The 26,702-nt window shown below is 34.2% G+C and overlaps 1 protein-coding gene across 1 annotated transcript in view; it reads right to left on the bottom strand.

The window, feature by feature from the left end:
• Nucleotides 1-26,702, bottom strand: part of SNTG1 (syntrophin gamma 1) — a 312,845-nt gene that overhangs the window by 41,404 nt on the left and 244,739 nt on the right. Inside the window, exons 12-14 of the mRNA XM_066330927.1 lie at nt 25,329-25,367; nt 5,111-5,227; nt 845-916 (exon numbers count right to left, since the gene is read on the bottom strand). Of these exons, the coding sequence (XP_066187024.1) occupies nt 845-916; nt 5,111-5,227; nt 25,329-25,367 (228 nt within the window). The remainder of the gene's footprint in view (nt 1-844; nt 917-5,110; nt 5,228-25,328; nt 25,368-26,702) is intronic.

Raw genomic sequence — 26,702 nt, 5'->3', positions numbered from 1 at the left:
TACCATTTGTGTCAGTAAAAGGTCTTCCCAGTGGGAAACAGTTTTAAAAGTATAGTATTTTCATATTTCTTTTTGATACTAGTCTGCCTCTGCCTAGATAAAACTACAAAACTGCTAAAATTACCTTCTATATAATTTGGACCCAAAAACCCCCAAAACCAACATAAACCAGAAAGCACTTCACATGAATAGAAAAAAGCATCTCTTCTCCTTCTCATTTGAGAAATTCTGAGCATCTGTTTTTCACTGGTTTTAAAACAGAGAAAAGACCAGATAAAATAATTCTGATTGAATTTGGAATTAAAAATTAAAAACAATGTACAATAATGGTCTTATCTAATTTGCTACTCATAATTTTAACTATTTAAACATGTATCATCATCTCTTCCCATTTATTTAACTTCAGGCAGACTGAAGAAAATGGAAAAAATAAGACAAAATTTTCAGAATGGTAGTGCATAATTTAAAGACTCTGCCCTCAGTCCTAGTGAAATCACACATTGCAGCTACTATTTGTTCTATCAACATATTTGAAAACAATCAAACTGATCACTGTTTCTTTAAGCCTTCCATTAGAAAAAAAAAATGTTACACTAGTTAAATGTGACATTAAAGTGAAGCTGTAAATCCCATACAGCATAATAGAGAAATAAGACAGTTTTCTAGTCAAAATCAGTTTATTTCCAATTTTGCCATGCCTTCAAGTTCGATTCTGTACCTACTGACACCAGTACTTCTGATATTTGATTTTAAAGGGAAAAAAATAGATTTCTTTCTGCAAGGTAGTTAATGTTATGCTCTTGTCTTTCAAAGTGGCAATTTATTTTATATTTTTTTATCATACCTTGAGAATTTTGCACATTATCTCATAAACTGAAAATGTTTTCTCAGCTCGTGTCCAATCCCAGGTTGTGACCTTTAAAAAACAAACAAAACACAAAATAAATAAAAAAAAAAGAAATTAAGTTATTTCTGTTGGTTTCAAGAATTAAGTTTATTAATGAAAAATAAATTCCCTAAACTATTTACATTGATTAAAATATATTCAGGAAGACCAAGCACTGCCTCAAAGCAACAACTAGCAAGGACCAGACTGTTCCATTCAGGCAATGCTTAGGAGACGTCCTCCCTGTCCTTCCAGAGCAGTTCCTTTGCATGCAGCCTGCTCTGTGCAAAATGATGATATTTCCCCTGGGAATTTGCAGGGGTTGCAGTGAGACCCTGAGAGGATCCAGCCCTTAAATTCCTCTCACAGAGACAGGGCCCTGTCTATTAGAAAATGTGTTTCTCACCACTTTCCTCCTTATAATTGCATGTCACTATTTGCTCTTCATCACCAGCAGTGTTTGCAAATCCATAAACCAATCTCCAACCTTGCAATGTCCCAGACACTTAACCCACATGCTTTGAAATCCAGGGGGAAAACAAAGCATAAGCCAACACAGGCATTCACTTTTTCTTTTTGTTACTAAGATCAATCTACTCCTAAATTCTAACAAACTAATATTTAAATAGTCTTTTTTTCCCTCTTTGTTTTGGGATTTCACAACTGTTTTTAACTGCATTTTAGGCAACTGTTTCACATAGAAAATGCATATATAAAAGAATTAAGTTAAATCATGGAAGGGAAGGAGCTAAAACTTAAATGAGATAGAAAGGGATAGATGAATATATTCAGTAAGGGAAGAGTTAAGGCAATACCATAACAGTGTATGAAATTTCCAAGGAAAATGCAAGCAGAAAACAGGGGCATATTGAAAGTCTAAAAATACAGAAGAAGTCACATAATATAATGAAATTGAGGTTATAAATGAAAGAATAGTTATCTAACTGGTAAGGCACTTTGGACAGTGGCCTATATCCAAAGGAAGAGAGCTGTATCATTAAATTTGTTAGGCACAATGAAGAGGTTGAAGAAAACATATGTTACTGCTTCTACAAGACTCAAGATAAACTCTTTGAAAAATGTTTAATAAAATAGATTCCAGAGACCAAGGAACAAAATATTATATGAGCTCAATTTATCTCTTACGTAAAGAGAAAATAATCACGAATAGATCAAAATTATTTTGATATTGTATGAGAAAATCTTATCTCTAATTTTTTAGTTAAAACATTACTGTAATGAAAAGTCCTTTAAGGAAATCACAGGCAGGAATAAAAAGTTCAAAACCACAGTGATATAGTTCCCCTCCTATTAGAGTTTTCTTTATTTGCAATTATTGTCAAATTCTTGAACTGTGGTTATTAAACCACAAAGTTACTCTTTCTCTGATGGACAAAAAGATAAATTTCTCACCATGAACAGAAAAATGGGGAGAGGAGTCTTGCTACAGTCCCACTGAGCCCACAATACCCAATCCATCAGATGAAGTCATATTGTGCCATGAGGAAAAGTCATTATTATTGCTGTTGAAGCACAAAGTCATTTGGAGCTATGTTTAAAATTTACAATAACCTCCTCCATACTTTTGGGGAAAATATCAGAGCTGCCTCCTCTCCCCTGATTTCCTGCTTTTGTTTGTACCTGTAAAGGGACTTCTTTTCAGGTCAAACCAAAACTCTTTCTGTATAAAGATTTGTGCAAAGCAAAAGCAATTGTAGAATTAAGACACCCATAGAAATTGCTGCATCATTCACTTTTAATGTTTTAACTTAAAATACTGAGTACAAAAGAAAGGGTGTTAGTGGCTCTTTCTCAAGTAAATTTCCAATTACAAATTGAAAGAAATTGAAACCCACCAGACTTGACACAATAATAATTCTAAAGAAGGAATGTACCAGAAAATAATAGATAAAATAATAGGAAAGAAGTAATTTTCTTTAAAATTTTAACAATGCAAATAAGAAAGACTAGGATTGCTCCTTTATCTGAGCATGGGAAGTAGAAGTACTTTTTATCAAACAAATAAAAAACAAGGCAGGGGAGGCAGTTGATAGACATCATTGAAACACATGCTTCCCTAAATTGTGAGACTTTGGCAGAGAATGGGGAAATACTTTGTTTGATTTTCTGGTTAAAAAAGCTTGCAGGACATCTCTTTTCAGAAAACAACTTTGTCCAAGTAGTTTATGCTGCACATATAATTAAAACAGTTTTTATTTTAACTACACTTTATATATCTCCTAAAAAAAAAAAGCTCTGGAAGTGTCATTGAAACTTTGTTCATAATATTTTCTAATCCCTGGAAGAGACAAACCTGCAGAAGAGCAAATGTAATTGTATGTGTAAAAATCTGCATATATAAAATAGGATTTTAGAAGTATGTAATTATTATATACATTGCATGTTGGAACGGGATGATCTTTAATGTCCTTTCTAACCCAAACATTCTATGATTCTATGTCTTTAAGGCAGCTCTGTAGGAACTTTCTCTCTGTCCTAAAAAAAGCATGCTTATCATTCTGCTTCCCTCCTACTCCATGCAGAGAAAATATTTTTCTCTGTGTTTGAACAGTTTTTCTATTTTAGACTAGGAACCAGAATCTGGCAATACAGATTCATTTTGTGCTTGCAGCTGAGCTGAAACAAGAGCTGTAAAACAGGAGGATGGATTTCTTGTCTTATTCAACAGCAGCTTGCCAAAATTTTACTTATTCACATCACCATGGTTCAGATTCTTCATATTAACATGTTCCTTTCACACCTATTAATCACTCCCCATCAGACATTTCCCCCCTACAAGTATATTATTCCCATAAATTTATGATTCTTAAGTGAAAAGGCTTGTCATCTCTTCCATAGCTCTTAAAAAAGAAACAATCTTCCTCTTTTGTATTGAACAGAATTTCTCATAATTGATTCTGATTCTATCTAGGATGCAGAATGGAGTTGGTTTTACTTGACAGGCAGCAAATGCTCAAGTAGATCTGGCAAAGACAGGAGAGCTGGTTTTAAATCAAGGTGTTTGTTAGCATAATCTGAGATTTTAATCTCATCCTGAAAAATATCCACCAAAAAAAGCCAATCTCCCATTAGTAGACCTGAGAGAGCCAAAATCTCACACCCATGAATTAGCCTACAAACATTGAACACATGAAGTTTTCAGTCCATACTTCCATTCCCCATGCCTTTCACATGTTTTTAAACTCTTCGCTAAACAAACATCAATAGTTACTGATGCTCAATCTAAAGATTTGCAAGATGGCTTTGAACTACCTCAGGAAGAGGTTGCCCCAAGAGGTGGTAGATGCCCTATCTCTGCAAACATTCAAGACCAGGTCAGACAGCCTCTGAGCAACCTGTCCAGTTGAAAGTGTCCCTGCTTGCTGTAGGGAGGTTGGACTAGATGACCTTTAAAGTTCCCTTTCAACCCAAACTATTCTGTGATTCTGTTTCAGGCAGGAAGGAGCTACAGCCTGGATCTGACAAACACAGGATTTAGCAGCAGTCAGAAAGGTCACCCAATAAACAGTAAAATTTAATCCACATGACTCTTCCTGCTGAAGGCATGGGACTGCTACTGTCTCCTTAGCAACTGGCATAAAAGTTAGCTAGAGGATCTTTACTGCAGCTTAGATGTACCATAAAACTGTGAGAATAAATTGCTGAACATAAGACAAGTGCTAAAATTTTGCCCAGTGTTCCCAGTGAGATTCCAATTAATATATTTAACTTAAACAATTTCATTTGATTCCTTACCTTCCTTTTAGTCCTCTCAAGAAGCAAAACTGTCACATTCAGGATGGAATCTAAACAGAGACATATTGCCATCCCCACAGCACCTGAAAAGCTTAGATATTTCCCCAAATCTCAGCAGTTTGACTAGAACGATTGACTAGAATGATTGTTCAGTTTAAATCTAACCATCTTGCTCCAGGCCTGTTCTGTTTGCCAAAGGAAAATTAAAAGCTCCTTTTTAACATGAGCAGGTTTCTCTTATATTTTTCTAAGCGTTCATTTAAGTGAGGGAAAATAAATTCTTGCTAGATACCAAATCATCTGATGAAGAGCTGCTTTCTCTCACTTCTACACCACACGCCCTGCAACTTTTCAGTGCTGTTAGTTACAGTCCTGCTAGCCCAAAGAGTGGTAGCTCATTGCTTTTACACATTACATTACATTATTTTAATAGCATTTATTCCCACTAAGCATAAGAAACATACTTACTGGAGGTGCTATAAATTTATACAGAGAAGATCCCCTCAGTGCTAGAAACTTTGGTGTGTACATTCGGTCCTGAAGGGAGTCTTGTTCCCGTTCTTCCGTCCAGCCCATGTAGACTATCTGACAAAAAAATCAACAGTGTTGACAATTTCTCAGAAATTTTCTTGTGTTGCAAGTATTTTACATGCGTGAACTGATGTCAGTCAAATTTAACATAACTGCAAACCTTGAACCCCCGCCACAGTACGGTACATTGACAGTTTTTATAAAGGATGCCTGTTAGGACAATGCAAAAACATTAGAAGAAATACTTATTGTACCAGCAACAACACAAAAAGTAAACCACATAATCCAGAGATGTAAAAGGTGTATTCTACATATTTGCTGCCAGTTCAGGTCAGTGAAATTTAATGCAAGGGAAGTGTAAGGAACCACCAATCAGGAATCCTAAATCAAGCAACCACTATTACACATTGACACAGATCAGCCTCCACATCCAAGTTCACAGTTACGCATTAAGCAATATGATGTTACAAATTTCATTTCCAATTAATGTCAATTAATTGGGTTTTTTTACTCTATGAAAATCTCTTAGTAGGGCTTTTGAACCTTTTTGCTTAGAAAAATGAGAGTAGTAGACTGTACTACTAGCAGAAATAGGAGAAAAGCAGACTTTTTCACTACTTTGAACAGACTTCAGCTAAGAAGTAACCAGAATCCTGTAGACCCTTATCACCACCTGCTGATCTTCTGACACAGATGTTTTGAACTAGAACTTATTCCAACTCACTTTAGGATGCAATTTCCTACATATCCCATTGAGTTTGAGTTATTTAATATCAAATCCTGGAAGAGTGGAAGACCATGAGTCAACACTATGCCAGCTTCTGGAGAACTACTGAACAAGGAGTAGGCACATCATGGAACATTTGATTTATAACCATGCCATTAGTAATAAAATACAGCTTCCAGTGTGCACTGGTACACTACTGCTACAGAAAATACTTCAACTTGTATTTCATACAGTGCTGCTAATGGGATAGATTTATTCTTAAATGTATCTGAGAAATTTATTTCTACACTAACAAAGAAAGTATGGGAAATTCTCTGCCTTTAATGTCACTAATAACCATGTAAGGAAAATGGTAATAATTATGTAAGGAAAAGGTGAACAAGTCAACAAATTTGTAAATGCACCTGGTATGAATGGTATGAATGTCCCTAATTTGAAAGTTTTTACTGCACCTTTTATCCTCCCAGATTTTGTATGCTGAGTACTTGAAAAGAAATCTGCACTAGTTTATTTTTTTACATTTGGGCAGAGAATTTTCAGCAACATTTCTTCATGGAATATGCATGAAAATAAATAGCGGGTCTATTGTTTTTCTTTTTCTTCTTTTTTTTTTTTTTTTTTTTGGGGGGGATGGGGAGGTTATACTTTTTTTCGTAACATACTGGAAGTTATTAACTTTTTCAAAATCCCCTTGTAAGAAATCAATACTACTGGTCTCTCTCTTAACTGCCACATTTTTTTGGATATTTTATGGCCTATAACCAGAGATAGGGAGAAGGTCTATTTTTCTCATACTACAGCGACCCCTCAATACTTAATTATTTTGTCAATATCAAACACTAAAACTGTCATATAGTCTCAGGTTCAATGAAGAACATATGTTGAAGTATCTGCTCGTTTGACGACTAACTAAGTCTATAAAAGTCAAAAAGAAGATAGATCTACACCACAATATTCAACCATCAAAAAAGATTGCTAATCACTCTATTGTTATGCAATAACTAAAAAGCCATGTTCTCTGAAATCTCATTCATTCCCGAATGAAGAATTATTCAGAAAGAAAAAAAAAAAAAAAAAAAAAAAAAAACAACAAAAAAAACCAACCAAACAAACAAAAAAAAACACCACCAAAAACAAGCAAACAACTAACTGGTAAAGTAAGAGAACTTTTAAATTATTTCAATTCAATGTTTATCCAAATTTCATTTCTGCTGTTTCATATGCTATCCATAAATAAGATCCTCATCCCTCCAACTTGACTGCAGTCTCTAAATCTCAGTGACTGAGGTGGGTTACACAGAAGAGGTCTACAAGTATAAAGAAATGGTACTACTATGTACAGAAGTTTGGCACATTTTTTTCTCTCTACAACTGAAAGAAAATATGTGATCTCTAATTTCTAGGAATTGAGACATCTATGCTTCAAAATTAATTCAATTTAATTCATTTGGTTTCATCTTGATTTGCTTCATTTAAATTGGACACACAGTAAGAGATCATCTTGCCTGATGATATTTAATATCACTGTAACACTATGTAATCCCTTCTTTGTGTTTCTCTCTTTCATATTTCTACATCTACTATTCATCACAATAACAGAATACAGTCAGTCATGCTGTGCAGATGTATTGATATTCCACATTTGATTGACTCAATACTAAAGTAGCCATGAAATTTAAGGCAATTGCTCCCTTAGATATTTCTCCCTTGCCTCTGTAGATCATGAGGAAAAATTAGACTGATTTTCCAGACTTGCTGTACCAAAAGTTTTATTAACAGAAAAGTGTTTTTCCTTCAGACTCAGTAACTACTATTCACAGAGAGAGGAACTGTCAAGCAAAGGCTGTATGATTATAATTAGGAATATTTACAAATCTGTTTGAGTGCATGTGCATATCCATGTGTGGATTAAAATAGCACAGTCTGTATTCTGGAAAACAAGGCAAAGCTAAGCAAATACTTGATGACTATTTTAATAGATAACTCTGAGAACTATGCTAACTTTGAAGCTCCTGTTGTGATCTCAGTTTGTCTAAACATACTAAATATGTGGGAAAAGACTGCGATTTTTTTATACAATGAAGACGAGAAACTGTTGAAATTTTCACTTCTGAGGTAAAATAGATGACATTTCTGAAACATTTCTGTTACTGGGAAACATTTTGACCTCTAAAAAAGCTTTGACCTATAAAAACGTAGAGAAACATATTTACTGGAAAGGGATTGTAACCTAAAAAATTAATAGTTCATACATATGTATGAACTGAAATATTGGATGAATATGTATATGACTAAGAGTTTTGGACCATATTTCAGTGTAGCTGCACATGTGGACTTGGCACATATGGCATTTCATGAGATTATGAAATTTCAGAAATTTCATTTCTGAAAATAAATGCTTAGCAGAGACACACGATGAATGAATATAAATGTTAATTACAAATTGTGCATAACATGCTTCTTTATAAATTAAAAAGGTCTAGTTGGGTTTTAATCTTATCAAGTTTTTTGACTCCCTATAAAACTGTTGATTGTTATCAACAAATGTGGCAGGGTGGTGAAAACAGATTTTATTTATGATTCACATTCCACTTGAAAGAAATTTTTTGCAGTCCTGGTTTCTAACTTACCTCAAGCAGCTCATTCTTCAAAATAAAGTGGTGACACAAATTAGTTAACTTAGTGGCTTCTAGTTCAGTAACAAAGATTCAATAAGTCATTATGGTCTATGAGTTGAATCATGGACAGTTTAAAAAAATCTATATTGAAATGATAAATGAAACAGGACAATTTCTTCAGTCAAAAATCCATAATCTTGTAATTTAATATGTTCTTAAATCACACAGACATCCTAATCAAGCAAGATAAATGGCCATATTTTATATCAGTCCAATATATTGCTAAAAATTACTTAAATAGCCTTGAGTATCAGAGAGACATTTTCAGAGTTTTTACACAGATTTCATTATATTTTAGGAAGAATAGTAATACAAAAATAAAAGAAAATTTCCCAAAAATTAAATGTAATATGTATGCGACATCATAAAAGTGAGGCAATTCAAAGATCAGAACAGATGCACTGACAGCTTTTCATCTTGCAAGTCTGATACTCATACTTACATTATGGGAAACTGTACTGTAGGGCAACAGGATGAACATGGAATTAAAAGACAAAAAAATATGTCAGACAACACAGAGGGAAAGTAATGAGGGATGAGAAACCCAGATAATGCTCTCCACCCTGGTTTAAATATATTTTTCTCTGTACTTTTAAAAATAATTTTCTTTATAGTCTAAAAAAATCATTATAGTCAATTGTTAGCAGAAAAAAGATTTAAAAAAACACACCAGAAATATGGGAAAAAAATGGAAGAAAAAGGATAGTCATAATGCGATCACTGGCAAAAACAATTCTGCTTAGAAATTGGCTTAGAAAAACGCTTAGGAGTTTTACACTGAGTAAAAAATATTTTTTCAAATCAACCGAAGAACTAATCACATAGAATTTTGAATGGATGTTAGGAAAAATTTGCCCTATTGTAAATGTAGTTAAAACGTCTCCTATCCTAATTTTTAGGTTTGTGAAAAGTCTGCTAAACTTTACATAGTCTTTTTTTAATTTCTGTGAATAATTTTTTATCTTGCTCATTAAAAGAAAGTCCAGTAAAACTTCAGAACTATCGCCGACAGCTCTAAAGATTACCTTCATATTTTTGAACCATTTAACTAAAAACAGATTATTCAATCTAAGAGTGCACTTGTATTGTATCTCACAGCTTAATTTTCTCTGTGTAAGAACTCACATTGTCATCTTGCTACCAGACTAAGGTCAAGTATAGGTTTTTCATCTGGCTTTGTCTTGTTTTATTTTTGAAATGACTACACAAAAATTGAGGAAATATTATCAGATCTTAAAGTAAATAGTGTCAGAGAAAACAGAAAGTATTTCTTAATAATGGAAGACAATTTTTCACTTACAATCTAGTTAAATGAAAACTGGTATCAAAGACTGAAAACAGAGCCTATTTGCTTTCTTACCAAACCTCACAATCAGAGCAAAGACAGATGGTTACAGTAACAAACCTCGCCTGGACCCACATAGAGATCTGTCCAAAATTAACAGCGCTGTTTGAAAAACCTCCATGGCAATTTATGTTACATCTGTAACATCCCATTATGTAGCATCCCATGATAAAACTTTGCACGTTCCCAGTAAGATGTACCGCACCTGGCTAGAAATCAGGACTATACAGACTGCTTCATGCCTTCGCTCCCTCCACAGGTTTGAAAAATGATGACTACATGTAGATTCAGGAAATTTTTCCAAACAGGTAAAGAACTATGTGTTACTTTTCCAGGTTTCTTCCTCTTATAGCAATCCAGAGAAACAATCCAATCTACTAATCCAGAGAAACATTTTGTCTCACCCATTTGGTTTTTCATCCAGTGCTGCATGTTAATAGACACAGCTTATTTCAAAGCACTCCTTTTACTTATTTAAGACTTCTAAGTAGCTGTTTATTGAAATAAATTCTTCTAATGACAAAGTCAATTTGAACCTTAATTGGGCAACTGTGTGCCTTTGTCAAAATGTCAACATTAGAAGTTGGGATTTTTTTCCTGTCTTAAATTATTCAAGTCAATGCACAATTACGTGTATTTAAAATTCATTAAAATTTGAATTTGTTCATTTTAATAGAGGTGATTAGCATTTAGAAAGAACAGACTCTTTCCAAGAAAGACCTTATGCAGCTGCTATTACAAGATGGATTTGGATGCAAACTGCAGTATTAGATACCAATCTATAGTAATTTCAGGAGTGTATGTGAAATTATGAGCAGGAATCAGAACAAAAAACCACTCATGTTAGTCCTGTCTTCCAGGATATTGACTGAGTAATTAAAAAAGATTAAAAAATTAACTAGAGTAGCCAGCCAGCACATGACAAACCCCCTGAAATGGACAAGGGATGTGTGTATTCTATACAGCATTAGGTGTTTTCCTGCTAAATAGGTATGGTAGCCAGATGTTGAAAAAAATATTGTGTTGTCTAAAGTAATCTGCCCTCTTCACTTTAATCAGCCTTCTCCTTCTTCCAGACTTCGCTTATTTACCCACCACATAACTCACCTTCCAAGAAATTTAGCATATCCCTGAGCTAGCTCATTTGATTACCAGGTTTACCTCTGAGGACACTCAGTTCTGATGACATCAGAGGCATTTTACAGCTGACCTGAGAGACTTCAGACCTTCTGAGATGCTCTCAACAGAGCAGCTCTCAACAAACACTTTGAAAATGTGCAGGTCTCACACATTTCCTGACTAAAAAAATTACTGTATATCACACTGTCTTCATTCCCCCCTCCTTTTAATGTTTTTAATGCAACCAGATATTTGAATCCCTACCTATTCATTTTTCACCTACTGAATTTAGGAACGAGCCCAACAAAGGCTACAAATTTTAATCCAGGATGAAATTTCTGGGGGATTTTGAGGGTTTAAAATAAATAAAGTGCAATACAGCAAGCTCAGCACTCAGGTGACAAAAAAGCAAACATCATTTATTTTAAAGCCTAGTAGCTTGACTAGGCTTAGGACTTATCTTTTGATTAATGGCATTTTATTTCCTCTTCTAAATGTACACAGCATGTATTTTTCATGCCCTAAAATAAAAATGGGTCAAATAAAATTATTTCAAATAATCAAGCTGGAGGGCACGACCTCTCCCTTTTGATGAACAACATATCATAATTCATCTTGTTCACCTCAGGGTAGACAACTGAAAGATGCTGAATGAAGAAAAATATCAGAATATTACATGTCATCAGACAGTGTCTTTCAGACTTTTGATGGTGCCACTGAGCAAACAACAGACATATTTATCATTCTAAAGTACCAGGACGAGTGAAATATTTACAGAAACATTTAATAACATTTTTAACTTGTCCCAGGAGTACCTTTCAATTAGATTTCAATGACTGGTTGCAGATAATTTTTTTATTTCTTTTTCTGTTTTTCTGAAAAAGACTGATAAGCAGAACTTGGACAGGACTAGTGCAATTTAGGCTCTGTGGCTGTTTCTGTGAGGTCATACTGCTCCTGTAGCTGCCTTGCTCACATCCTGAGCTGACTGAACTCACTTCAAAGGAGATAGTACCAATACATATGGAAGAACCCCAAATGATTGAGTATACAGAAAATACAGATGATGGGGAACAGGTTGTTTGAAATTAATTTTGGTAAGTTTTCATTGCATCAGAATTGCATTTCTGTAGAATTGGATGTTTACACTTCAAAGTGCTCACAAAGCCAGAATAAACCTGAAAATAATCAAGTATACTTTAAGTTTTCTTTAAAGTCTCTGGTGTTGCTGTTTGCACAGCAAAATAAACATACCTGAGAGAAATTAATTTTTTGGTATCAATGACATCACAAGATCTGGCTTAGGAATATTTTTATGCCTTTGTGAGAACAAAGCTTGAAAATTAGTAGTTCACATACATATATAAATATACAAAAGCTTTTTAGACTTAAAATATTTTATTTAAGTACTGCATGGAATCAACATCAATATTCCATAGAATAAAGCTATTCATGGGTATTCGTTTTAATTTTCTTTCTCAATAATTTAAATGGCAACTGATGAAAATAGCCGTCAATGCTTGCAAAATGTCTTTGACTATTTCTGAGGAACAATTATTTTCAGTCCTATCTGATTATCAAAAAAAAAAAAAAAAAAAAAAAAAACTTCTGCAATCTAAAACTGTCCTTAAGATTTTCTTAGGGCTCTCAGAGAACACAATTACTACTTATAAAATCTCAGAATAATAAAAATAAATAAAATCTCCAAAAATTTAAATGTTATAAACCAGCATTACATTGCCTTTAAGAAATATAATAATTCTTTCAAGCATTCAATACATGTAACTGAAAGAAGTAAAAAGTCAACAAGAGGTGAATTTTTTTTTTTAAAGTACAGTCAGATTTCTGCATAAACCCACTGGTTTTCAGGTTTCATAATCCATTCTCAGTTAATGAAATATTTTGAAAAAGGAGAGTGCGACTGAGGAAGTAGACATGGGTTGCATTTTTTTTTCCTTACCAGCAATGTGATTTTGCCGTTACAAAGAAGGTCTAGGAAAGGTGAATTTGTGGTTAGGTAAACTTTTTTTGTAATGAAAGAACAATTTATGCAGCTTCAGGGAAAATTGTTCATTTCTAAGAACTCACAGCACCAAGGGAAGGACTGCACTATTACAACAACCCAAACCATTATCTGAACTCAAGTTTCAGGTTAGCAGAAATGCAGATAACTAAACAGCTATTAGAGTCAATTAAAAACTAAAAAAATATCATGGAATCCTTCAATGATTAGTGGCTGCTGCAATCAGAAACATGATGGCAAGTGATGCACGGCCAAGTGATGTTGGGTATGGTGTAATCAGGTTATACAACTATTAATGGGGACAGCCGCCTCTTTTAAGCAACGTTAGTTGTTGAACTTTCTTATTTAACTTCCTGGCCATTGTATCTCAGTGTATAGAAGCAAAGTTCAGTGAGAGAAGGGAAATAACAACGAAGAGAAGCCTTTCTAGTGGAGAATTAGTCAGAAAAAACTGAAGGCCACACAGGTCTCCTTCAGAACATGGAAACCAAGAGATGACAAACTTTGCTGCATCTTTGCTGCAAAGAACAATGTCTTTGGAGAATCAATGTTACCATTGCCAGTTTCTAACAGGGAAAAAAAGCCCAATAGGTGGTATAAAATTTTAATCAAATCAATAAAGAATACTCCCTAAGGTAATTTTGTATCTTATTTGCTATAGCAAATAATCTTTTGTCTAATGATTTCACAGTTTTCAAGATCATTAAACAATAGGTTTAATTAAGCTTAATTTCTGAATAGACAATTTTAATAATTCTTCTTTATTTATAAAAAAATGAACAATGCAATAAAAATTCAGTTCAAATCATGTCATGTAATAAAAAATTGTAAATTAATCCATAAATTTAACATGTATAGATAACAGAATTCTTTGTTTTATTAGAAAAATCAGACCACATTTTTATACTTCTCTTCCTTTAACTGAAAATGTATTTCAAATATATCTATAAAAGAAATAAAGACTACTTTTGAAAAAATAACAGTTGAACAGATAAAACCTGTATTTAAACAAACTTGTTCCAAAGATCTTCCATTGCAGCTGAATAGAAATAATGTTATGGATCACTGCTTTTCTGTTTTATCTGCCTTCAGAATTTGAACTTTCAATCACAAAAGCTTGAAAAATAAGCTTTTTTAATAAAAACAAATAAATACTCTGCAGTTCAGAGTAGATACTTTGATAGATCTAGAGAAAGAGATTTACGCACTATGACTGTTTCATACCACTACCACAAACAAATTATGCAGCAAAGCACCACTGATGCCTTTTAGTATCTTTAAAATACTCAATTACTTCTCTTGGTGAGAGATGTTATAAAATTCCCACTCTTAAAGATAGTCACAAACTGGTGGGGGAAAGTCCAGAGCAATCTCGTTTATGTAGGCTATTCTCTGAGCAGGATTCTGACCAGATGACCTACTAAAATTCATCCAATATAAATGAGTTTTTGATCTCAAAGCAGCCATACCTGTCCTGGAATCTGTTTTAAAATAGTCTTCAATTACTGCTCTTAGAAAAAAACAAAAAAACAAAAACAAAAAAAAACCCCAAAAAACCAAACAAAAAACAAAAAACCAAAAAAAAACCCAAAAAACAAAACAAAACAAAACCACATTTTTTTATTATAGTTTCATAGTATTTAATAATTATATACAAATCATATGTGGTAGTTCACATTTCATAATCCATCTCTAGCTGCCTAGGATTTTCTAAACATCCCCATTTTTTATCTACCCTAACTTTCAGAGGGGCAGTGTATCAAGTTTCTCACTGGAGATTTCATCTTTAAAATACACCTCGTAAAGGAATTTTTATCACAGATTTCTTGCAGGTAAAGCACCCTTGAGATTGAAGACATTGCTCACAAGCAGCAATGAAAAATGTGTCCTATCACCCCTTTCCAATTGTAAACAGAGGGAGAAAAGGTTATGATTTGTAGAGATTGAAGAGGAAGGGAAAAAGGAGGTGAGAAGTCAGATGAAACAAGAATAAAGTTGCTAGTAAAGGACCAAAGTAATTATATATAACTTGCATTCTTACACATTCTTAAAGTAAATACAATTCTTCTTGGATTATGAAGAAAGAAGGAAACATCAAGCTACTCCAGAATGACTTCAAACATCAGTTTCCAAACAGTGGCATTAAAATACAAATGTCTTGAGAAACAGAACCAGAATGCAGTCCCATTCTGAAAGAGCAAAGCAAAGTAGAGGAAAACTACTGCTAAAACATCCCCTTCAGAAGCTAAAAAAAAGAAATAAATGTTAGGGCATGATTAAATGAAGAACATGATGTTCAATATGTTCTACATGCTATTATTTTCATGCTTCTCTCCATATCTTATTTATTATCAACAAGATGGGGTTTTGTTTTTTTTATAATATAGACAGTTTTAATTTTCCTGGTGTTTAGACTGAACCTAGGCTACCCTGAGGATTCTACAGCTGGTCCTATGCCAATAGTCTGTGGCAGAAAGTTAGCAGTAGTGTTTTCATAACATTTACTGAACTTATGTTGCACTTATTTTTTGACAGTGGGGTGATGCCTGTCAGTAGTTGATTTGTCTCTAGCATCTCCACATTTCCATGAATTTTGCAGTTTCATTGGAAAAGCTCAGTCTTTAAAAAGTGCCAAGTGAGACCCATTTTGCAGTATGAGAGCATTCTTCCACTCATGCAGTATTTTTTTTTTTAACATAAAGTGCCACACTACCATGAGAAATTGAGGGATGCAACCCATAAAATTAAGATTGTACTCTGCATGAAGCCCAAATTTCAGTGTAAGATGTTGAGGCTCTTTATCCATAGAGTTCTACAGAGGGTCAAGCAAGCTCTTTCACCCACAGGAAGATAACACAAAAACTCCTCTGGGGGTGCCATCTGTCTGATTGAAGAAGAGATCCTGGTGAAATATTCAAGGCCTGTGAAGTGCAAACAGTGATCTTCAGGGACATTATTTAACAATTGATGGGTGTAAACTCATAATTAATACTTAGCCAGAAGTCCTCTCACAGACAGCATCTTTTCTTTCAAGCTTTTTTTGCAGTCTCAGATGTCTGGATGCTATTTGCATAATAGGATCAAGATCCTCTTCTCTCCCACTGTCTGGGTTTGGTTTTGAACAGCAGCCTACTTCAGCAGGAGGGGAAGGAGAGGCGGCTGCATTATTCCACCTAATGCCATCAGGGCAGGCGCGTGGGAGCAATAGGTTGGAGTGATGAGTGACTATTGCTTCTGCTAAGCCAGTACTACAAACAGTAGGCTGTTAAACAAATAATGGGAAGCAGCAGGACTTCTGGATGTATATTTGCACAAAGCAGCTAGAAACTGTACACTGCTGTATCTTGATACTGCTGGACTTTGTGGGTACTCTTGAGTCAGCTTGGGTGACTCTGGTCACTCAGCGCTTACACACTACCAGAGCCATCAAGGCAAGAAGCCCAGGCACAGAATTGCCCACCTATCTACACCTCTTCAGACCTTTAGACCTGCACATTCCACATAAGTAGACTTGTTTGGTTGGTTGGTTGGTTTTTTTCCAACCCAGCATTGCTGAGAGATATTCCAACAAGCAAAAATGTTTGTTATTAAATAAATAAACAATTAATTTTTTCAGTTGTCCACTCCTAAGTTTTTTGACCTGACACGGCTAAATCTCTTTTTGCTGTGTCATAAAATATGACAGGCTTACTAAGTTTTGCTTCCAAAAATATTAAGATTGAAAGCAAATATTTTCTAATTTGCTAAATATATAGCAGGTATTGCTGACTGAACAGTATCTCCTTACCAGAACATATAACTCTTTGAAAAGACAAAAAAGTGTTGCAATATTATGTATTTCTAGGGGATGTTTTTGCATTTGCAATTAGTTACATTTTTTGGACATTTTTTATCAGTTTACCTTCACATGTTTTCAGTGATTAATACTTCTCAGTGTTATTTTTTTTCTTCATTCATAGGTAAACCATAAATTATCAATTGCTTTGTACTATTTTATACATCAACTATTTTCTGAAATTCATGTAGCAACTCTGTCACTGGTCCCATGGACTACTATTGTGATGAGAGAAAAGACAAATGACCGACCACCTGCAGTCCACAGAGTTCTATTTAACCACTGTTCTTAGAACTTCAAGAGAATAAATATTTTTCCTACCAGAAACTATGATTTGAAGAACCAATCATCTGCACAGTGTAAAATAAATAATGAGAAAAATGAAATGTTATTCACTTCTCCTCTTGAAGTAAACTGTAATTAGAGATACTTTATTTATGCCTTTTTGGGTCCCATGTGGTCCTCCAATAGAAAATCAATACTTGAAGTACATGCTTCATTGATTCCAATTAATTTCTTTAGATGACACAGTTCCCCAAGGAATAATGTGTGTATAGGCTTACTGAACACCTTCTTTCTAGTACGCTAAAAATGTTATTCCTGGGAACTTTTACACTCACTTGATGCAATAAAAGAGACATTACAATAAAGCATTACAACATTTTTATTTCTAACCTCAGCTTCCAATGAAAATTACAATCTGACCAGACAGAACAAATTCATATCTGATAAGCTACAGATATTTACAATTCCTTATTTAAGGTAAGGCCAGAGGAAGGAAGTTTCCCCTCTACTTAATCTTTCTAAGTATAACTGGGAAAAAAAAAAAAGGCAAAAAAAAAATTAAAAAAGAAAACGAAGACCTATTTCTTTTGTGGATATGATAGAATATACTGATTTGGAAAGGGCCCACCAGGATCATCAAGTCTAACTCCTGGCCCTGCACAGAACACCCCTAAGAATAACATCAGAACAGCATTGTCCAAATGCTTCTTGAACTCAGACAGGTTCAAGATGGTGACTGTCTCCCACTTTTTCTTATCTTCTCTCTTTGTTATCACTTTTCAGGAACTTTTACAGGGCATATGCATCATTAAGGCATATATTCCAATCAAGAATGCTGAAAGCTTCCTGTCCCCCTGCTTTTTTGGCCTGTTTGGATAGTAGCTATCCCATGCAACGAAAAGATACATGAAAAAGATGGAAACATTAATTCAAATAGAATAAAAGGCCCTTTCTTGATTCAATGTTTGCTACTTTTTTTCCAGTTTTAGACATCATAAATATCCAACTCTTGTCGAAAATCTGTCTTTTAAATTGCAGGCATCCCTTCCACTGTCCTGTTTACATATCCCATTTCAGGGGTAAATGGCAACATACAAGATCGAAATATATTTAGTGAGTTAAAGTGGGTTTTAGTCATGTCATGCTTATAAATAGAAGCCAGGGTAAAATGACGCAATAAAGGCAACTCTTTTATTATTTAAATGATTGCTATTTAAACTCAGTGGTTTCTCACTGTCTGACCTCATCGTAGATACAGAATTATGCTTCTGGGGAGAACAAGCATTTGTTTATGTCACACTGTTATGGCAAAACAGGAAGAATTATTAATTTGATTATATCTACTAGGGCATTCTGATTCAGAACACCTCAGGATGCATTCAGACAAGATCAAGTTTTATTAATAAGATATTTAGATCACCCGGTTGCAAAAGGCAGCAACTGAAGGGAAAGCCCTTATTATTGTAACCTAGAAAATACAGCACCCACAAAGTCAGTGTATCAGATTCATATCTTTCGTCTTCTAACCTAACCACCAATCTAAAAGTTGAGGTATATGACTACTGTTGAAGCTATGGCACTATACAGAAAGACACACAAGATGTGTGGGATAAGAAAGAGCCTGAATTCATACCCAGGAGTGTGCAAACAAGGTGAAGGATTTGGTAAGAGTACCTTAATCTCAAAAGCAGTAGATCAGGCAGCCCATTTAGCAGTTAAATACATTTAAGCCATAGCTGTCACCCAAAAATAGGCATAAATATATAATTTTTAATACATATGCATTTATTTATTTATCTGCTTATTCATTTAGAGCACTAATGTACAATAACTAGTAACTGTTTTTCCCAAACCCAAAAGTAACAAATTATTTTTTAATCTACTTATCAATTTATTGTGCAGCTGTGTCTGTTTCTTTCACTCACTTGGAAAGGTCTACAATGGAGAAAGGCGTTTAGAGCCCCCTCATTCACCTGCCCTATTTAAACCTTTAGTGGAGATACAGTACATTCACCCCTGTGTTGACTAAAGTATGAACACACACCCAACACAGATCTGGCCATTGAATTTGATCAGGAAAAAATACCCTTACTGAGAGAAAGTTTCAGGGAGAGATACTAAGATTGCAGATGGAAAAGAAAGCTAATACTTGTTACACTAATGAGTTAATACTAGAAAAAAGTGTAAGAAAATAAATGAGAAAAATATGTAAATGAGGATTAAATTCTACTCGAGGCAAAATTAAATTTGCTGGACATGCAGAAATTATTTGACGCACAGCTTGAGACTTATATTTTGAGATTTAAATAAGGACTTGATCTAATCACTCTTTTGTATCATCTAAATTTCCAGCAGGTGTCCAAATTACTTCCATCCTCTCACGAGCTATAAGGTATGCAGCCCCAGGACAGAAGCATTGCTATCCAATAACTGCATCAAGTGACTCACGACATGAATGTTATCTAGCTCATCAGGTAATCAACTAGCTTCAGGAAGCTGTCTGACCTTCCTCTCAAATGTCAACATGGTTTCCTCAGCCTAAAATCTTTAACTATCTACCGTGTGTGTTGCCCTTCTAAAATCTTTTATGCCATGAAGTTCAAAAGCTATTCTAGACTACAATGTAAAAGGAAGAAAAATCTTTCATTGGCCACAAGAAGTAAAGTTTTTATAACAGAGACTGCCTCAGAAGCTTCTAAAATACTTAGAGAAACTGCTCAGGAAAAAACATTTCATGTCAACCATAGAAACTTTTCGATATGATACATGTATATAAATAGAGAGATTCAGTTTATTTTGCAGAAAACTCAATAAAGTATCAATAAGCAACATAAGCCTTTCAAGGGCATATGTTATGCAGCAATAATCCATGCTGAGTGCCATAGATGGCTGACAATGGCAGGGAATTAGCCCAACACAATTTACACCCTATTGTGCACTTCTGCTTAATTTAACAGCAAGAACGCAGCTTCCCCTGTGTGTTTCTATAATCATTTAACAATAGAAGCTTCATTCCAGAGATTTGCCTTCAAAATAAACCTGATCAGATCCTTACTGTGACAGCAGATGGTGACAGAGCAAATGTATGATTGGATCAGAAAGTTCAGTAACTGTCAGTCAAGAGCTGCAGGATGACTACTTGAGGTACCACAGAAAAGAATACTGGGAAATAATTAATGCAACAGCCATGCAAAATTAGGAAGAAAGAAAAAGAAAACAAAATACACTAAGGAGAGAGAAGAAAACCACTGCTCTTAATGTATTTATAAAACAGACTCGATTTCTTTTGAGGACTTGTCATATCTCAGAAGAACCCTCTGTTTAGTCACTGCATTTTAAAAATACCAATACAATAGCAAAGGAGCCTACTATATTACTCTGCAATTAGCAATAAAAAGAGAAAGGCATGTGTTGAATTTCATACAGGTGTTTATCAGTAGAACAGATATTGTCCTATCAGTCCTGTCATTTCACCTGAGCAATGGAATTCACCTTTTCAGATGCAATAGAGATGAAACACATCTGCAGCAAAGAACAATGGCTTGATTGACAGGCAAGACAGTCACTGTGACACTTGTGTGTACTCACCTTTATATAGTACATAGAAGTTAGGTTTTAATTAATAAACTCACTGAGTCAAACTTTTAGAACTGATTTTAAATGAGATTGTTCTAGCTGTAGAACTTTAATAAAACTGGACAACACTCTGTTAAAGCAGAATATGAGGTGATAAAACATAGCTGATCTGGTACAGCTGTGTAGATTTGTTTTTATTACATTATATAAGAAAAAGATAATGGGCAGAACCATGTATATTTGTGAATGCCATCAGATGTATCCTATCACCCCATTCTTGGCCTTCATGAATGTAAAAGGTCTGCAAAACAACAGGGTTCTTGATTGTGCAATCTGACATGCAGAATGATACCCCAGTTTCTGGCCTTAGTGTGGCATCAGTTAATTATGCCATGATCTTGTTTTAGAACTGAGTTAAACACTTTCTCATTCTCACATGATTCTTGTTATTAACTGTCAACTTTGAATGGACTAGCTCCCAATTCTTTTCCCATAAAGCAGGAAAATTCTAGAGGAACACAATATCCTTAAAAGCTGAAACCATTCAATGAAAAATTACTATCATCTGTAGATACAAACATATCAAAAAATTCTCATGCTACCTGTGGAAAGAAAAGAAATAGTGTTCAACAAAAAGGATTATAGCATTCTTCCCCATTATACTTCTTTGTGTCAATCCAACATATGAAAGGTGGAGGGTCACAGCCTTTCCATTCCCCTAATAGAGATAAGACAACATAGGAAAATAAAGTTTTAAATACACTCCTATGCCATGATATCTTTATCTGTTTCATGTGAAACCTTAAGATTTGACTATTGCCCATGTAGTAGAGAAGCAAGTGTCTATTTATTACGTTTGTGAACATGTATAAGAATATAGACATAATCAATGAAATGAAAAATCAACTCCTTGAATTTGCCATGTGCAATATCTGCTTTGTACCACTGCCTTGCTGAGTGAGATAAGCTAAAATGGGAGTCAGAGAGTTATGACTTTCCCAGCTGCAATTTATGAATGTTTTACTTAGTTGTTCACATAGGCAGGCCAGACTAAGATTTAGATCTAAACCTTGAATTCCACTGTGTACCTAAGCCAAATGCTGCCATTTCACCCTCCTGGCATGGCAACCACTAAAAGCCAAATCCCAATGAATCCCAAACAGCAAATGAGAGTTATAATGTGCAGTAAAATCTATAGTAGCTGGAGGCTATATTTGGTTTCTCACCCTGAAAAGGATCAGAAGGCTTTATAAGGACTGTCTAATGCTCATTTCTCTAGATGATATCAAGTCGATTTTCAGCTGAGATCAGCACATTTGAAAATTCATGGTGGATGACAAAACGATTGGGAATTGAAAAGGAATGGGCAGCACTTGTCCTCATTACACCACCACAGTTGACTGACCTGTCATTTGGAAAGCACTAGCACGGAGTCAGTGCTGCCTTTCAAAACTCACCTGCCTAATGATGGCTCTCCCAGGAGCTGACATTTGCTGTAATCAGTGTAACAGCTCAACAGGGGTGAGGAGTTCCATGAAAAGGAAACATGACCATGTTTACACTCCCATCTTGGCTGATCAACTAAATAAACCTCTGGCTGAAGCCTTGAAACATTCCACACTTTCTGCCTCTGTGCTATGTGGTCTAAACAAACTTTTCTCTGAATTTATAGAAATTTGGTCTATAACATCTTTTTCTTAGTGCATATTTGAAATGTACAGTATATTTTGAGTCCAAAATTATTCTTTTCTCAACTACTTGTTATTATATTCTTAAATGTTACTATTTACATCTAATGCATACAGTTCCAATATAGAAAACACAACTAATTTTCTATTTTTTACCATTTCAAGTGTTCTTTTCATCACTGTCAACTCAGAGATGGGGAACTTTATTTCCCTTTTGTCCCACAATCTTCTTCAAAAACTTTTTTTTTTGTCTGTAGGGTTCTCTTCCAGCATTTTCTTGCATCATCTTTCCACCACTATTAAATGTACTACCACCATTCTGAGAACTTCTTATTGCTTCATGTTGTCGAAATAATTATCACCTTCTTATCAATACCCATAATCTTTGACCTTAAAATTTAATTAATGTATCTTATCTTTCTAACGATTTTCCAGACAAACCTACTTTCACAATTATTGCATTAAAGGAAAGCTGCCACATTATGCACAGTCAACAAGCCTTTTCTAATTACTTTTTCTTTCATCTTTTTGACTTGCTGCAACATTGAGATGTTTGGATAACACTATCAGAATAACAGCATCTTACCTATGCAGATACATTTGTTTCCTCATTTTAATGCTAATGGGTCTGTCTGTGCTCCTAATGTCTTATTCATATCAACAATACTTTCATGAAGAAATCCTAAGGGCTGGTTCCTTGACTCTAGTTTGAAGTCTGCCTTCCTTCTTTACTTAACTAATTAAAATCCACATATATGTGTATAAAAATTCTAATGGATAGTAACCTTCAATTACCCTGCTAGTGCTCATTAAAAAAACCTGTGGGTATTTGTTAAGTGAAATTAAATATGCACACCTTTTTTAAAAAAAGGTATAATAGGATTAAGGCAGCTTTCAAGTTCATTATGTGCTTGCAGAAGGTGTTAAAACTAGCTGTTCAACCTCTTAGGCAGAAATTTGTTTTATTTTTAAAAAAATCCAGATGACAAGAGTATTCGAGATGGTATTTCAATATTTAGATAAATTACGTGTTGATATAACAAGTAAAAAGTCCTGTTTCTTCCCTGCGTACCAAGTTAATACTTGCTACACATGAAGACAGAAATTAACCTCACATCTATGTAGCTTTTTCTGACTCTATTTAAAAATATTATTTAACTATTTCACTTAAATTAGGTGATTTTTCCTAATTTTTTTATGACAAAGACCTGCAACTCTCTCTACCTAAGGGAAGGCCAAAAGGAAATCTGGTTTTGAGTTCAATGTTCCTTAAAATTTCAGACATCCACAGTTAAGTAAACCTTTTTCTTCTTCAGTATTTGACAGGCAACAAGACTTTACCAGTCTCACTGCCCATCAAATCAGCCTCTCTTTCCTGTTTGATTTTTTAATGGAGCTTCTTGAAGTGTTCAATAGTAATTCCTTTGGAGTATAATGATTTGTCCTGATGAGAGATGAATGCATTATAATTGCAGGCTGCCCTAGCAGATAGCATGGCCAAAAAGCTATTCAAGTCAGGAAGGATATTTTTGCTTTTCACAGGAGTTCTAATGAAGAATAAAACGCCTTGGTGACCTTGTGTGCCAAGGGTTCCAAAACAGCAGAGATCCCTGAATTATATGTTAGAGCAGTAAGCATTGTAACCGTTTGGGTTTTGCTTTGTTTTGTTTTGTTTTGTTTTTTACAGTAATAAAAGGAAAGAGGTAAGTTTAGAGTGAATCATAATAGTAAAAATGGAGCCAATTAACTGCTTTTTGTTCACTAGGCAGTATCTTCTTCCTTCTTTTGAGATAGGAGCATATCTTTGCACTCTCTGCAACTGATGTTATATTTATATATATATATATGTATGTATATATATATATATATTAATATATATATATATTAGGTATAACCATAACATAATATCTATATTGCACTCTCTGCATCTGATATTATACATAAGCAATTATAAAAATTCCCAAAAGCAAATGTTAACTTAGTTTATTGTAGCTTCATTTATATCCACCCATACAGTTGTTATTATCGTTAATATTAGTAGTATTAAATTACTTTCAATAATTTTTTACGTCTGTGGATCTACGCATGAAGTAAACAGAAAACAAAATAAAAGTATCTTATTCTTTTGTGAGTTACGCTCAGCATAATTCCATATAAATTAAGTTGGACTAGAGAAACAGAACTAAAAAAAATATATTGGCTAACTGAAGATTTGGTGTAAGGGAGGTAAAAGTACTTTTCCTCAAATCTGTCCTCTTGAAGGCAAGTTTACAGCTCAGTCCTATACATATTTCTCTCCTTCTACCAGGGAGCAGTTTTTTCCTTATGAATCAGGTTGTTCTGTTTCTGTTTGACATGTTTCTTAAAAGGAAATTGTCATTATATGATTAATAGTTGTCATAAAAACATATACATACTTACTTAACTGTACCATGTACTGAGTTTACATAGTTGTGGAAATATTGAAATTTTTTATGCCGTCCTTTGTCAAGGAATAAAAGGAAAAGAAGGAAAGGAAAAAAACAAACCACCAAAAGACCATACATTTTTAGAATTTTGGATCATTGATTTATTCTGGCTAATTCTTTGAAGGATAATGATAACATTCCCCTTTTATAGTAAAACTGGTAAGACACAATCTGAAGAAAAGTACTTATACCTGCATCAAAAGAGTTAATTTGAAAACATTAGGTATGTTCTTTGACTAAACACTCCAATTCCCTGTGAGCTGAGAAAGTAAAAACACCAAGGTACTCTCTAAAGAAAACCTCCTGAGAATTCTTCATGTAGAATAATGAACAGCTACTGCACAATTAAAGATGGTTCAAGTAAGAATAAGAATTATAAATTTAAAATCCCAAATGTTTTTTTTTTCTTACCTGCTGGTTTACGGGAAAATTCCTGTTGATTTTTTTAATCTATAAAAAGGAATAAAGAAATAGATTAATATTCAGTCACTAGAAGGAAAAACAAAACCAAAAAAGCCAACTGGATTTTAGACACATGTATTAGACTCTCTCTTGCACATTACGCTTGCAAAAAAGGAAATAAAATCTCCTGCACTAAAGGGACTGAAAACTTTGGAAAGCTCCTTTGAACAGTGGGATATTTCTGTGGTCACTTTGTGGTTCATTCTGCTGTTTAGAATCCAGGAGAAGTGCACACATGCAAAATTATTTCTATTTCTGAATTCTGAAACACTCTGTCTCTTTCCTGTTTTGTTTTGGGTTTTTTTTTTTTTTTTTTTTTTTTTTTTTTTTTTTTTTTTTTCCTTATTAGAAGATATAAAAGAAATTAAAATATTTAATTTTAAATAGAATTATTTCAGAGCAACTCACAGCCCACCACTAAAATAATCAAACCCTAGGCAAGTTCTTTTCCTTAAGAAATATGAAGATTTGGGCTGGAAGAACTTTGGAAACATCACTTACTCTACCCTTTTACCCAAGGTGCAAAATCAAGTATGCAAAAACAGTTCTGATAACTGTTCAAGAATTTTTTTTTTTAAACATTCACCAATATTCCTATGTGAAAAGTAAAGAGAAAACCAGTCTGGGACACCTAATTTGTACACAAGCTTCTGTTTAGACTTGTAGTTCATGGACTCCATCTGAACAAACAGTGCCAGCTTTCCTACACGGAAGTGTCCAATGCAAGAAGTATTATGTGTAGAACATACCCATTCCTACCATTACTAGAAGAAAAATGTTTTTTAAGCATAAGCTAATACCTAATACCTAAAATAAAAACATATTTAATTTAAAGACATTGTCAATTAGGTATCTATATAGAATGTATCTAAACGATCTGGAAAGTCCTGAATCCACAATATAATATTAAACTGCTTCCAACCAACCTGCAACATCTTCTTAGAAGAAAAGAAGAATCACCACTGAATTTTCTCAAATGTTTACAATATTTTCTCTAAACAATTACATGCAGAGATGTGAGTGGCAATGTGTTTTGCAGACTTCAGAACCAGGCTGCAGTGGCAAGCTCTTTGAATTCCTCATGCAAATACTGAGCAAGTCTGTCACTGACATCCCACAGTTTTGCTATCAAAGGATAATTCCCACTGTCAAGAACATGCTGGAAAGCAATTTCAGTTGGTTTTCAAATGTATCCTGCATCAAAAGTGTCAGAAGAACATTTCTACCCTTCCTTCTTGCATGTGCATAAGCCTCAACTTTCTCCTTTCTTCAATGTGAGTTAAGGAGAAGCATTAGAGGAGCAAGGACATTCAATGAACAAAG

This window comes from Sylvia atricapilla, chromosome 1 (assembly GCF_009819655.1).
Source record: "Sylvia atricapilla isolate bSylAtr1 chromosome 1, bSylAtr1.pri, whole genome shotgun sequence".
NCBI lineage: Eukaryota > Metazoa > Chordata > Aves > Passeriformes > Sylviidae > Sylvia > Sylvia atricapilla.
The sequence above is the reverse complement of the archived record's forward strand: the minus strand, read 5'-3'. Positions and strand labels throughout refer to the sequence as shown.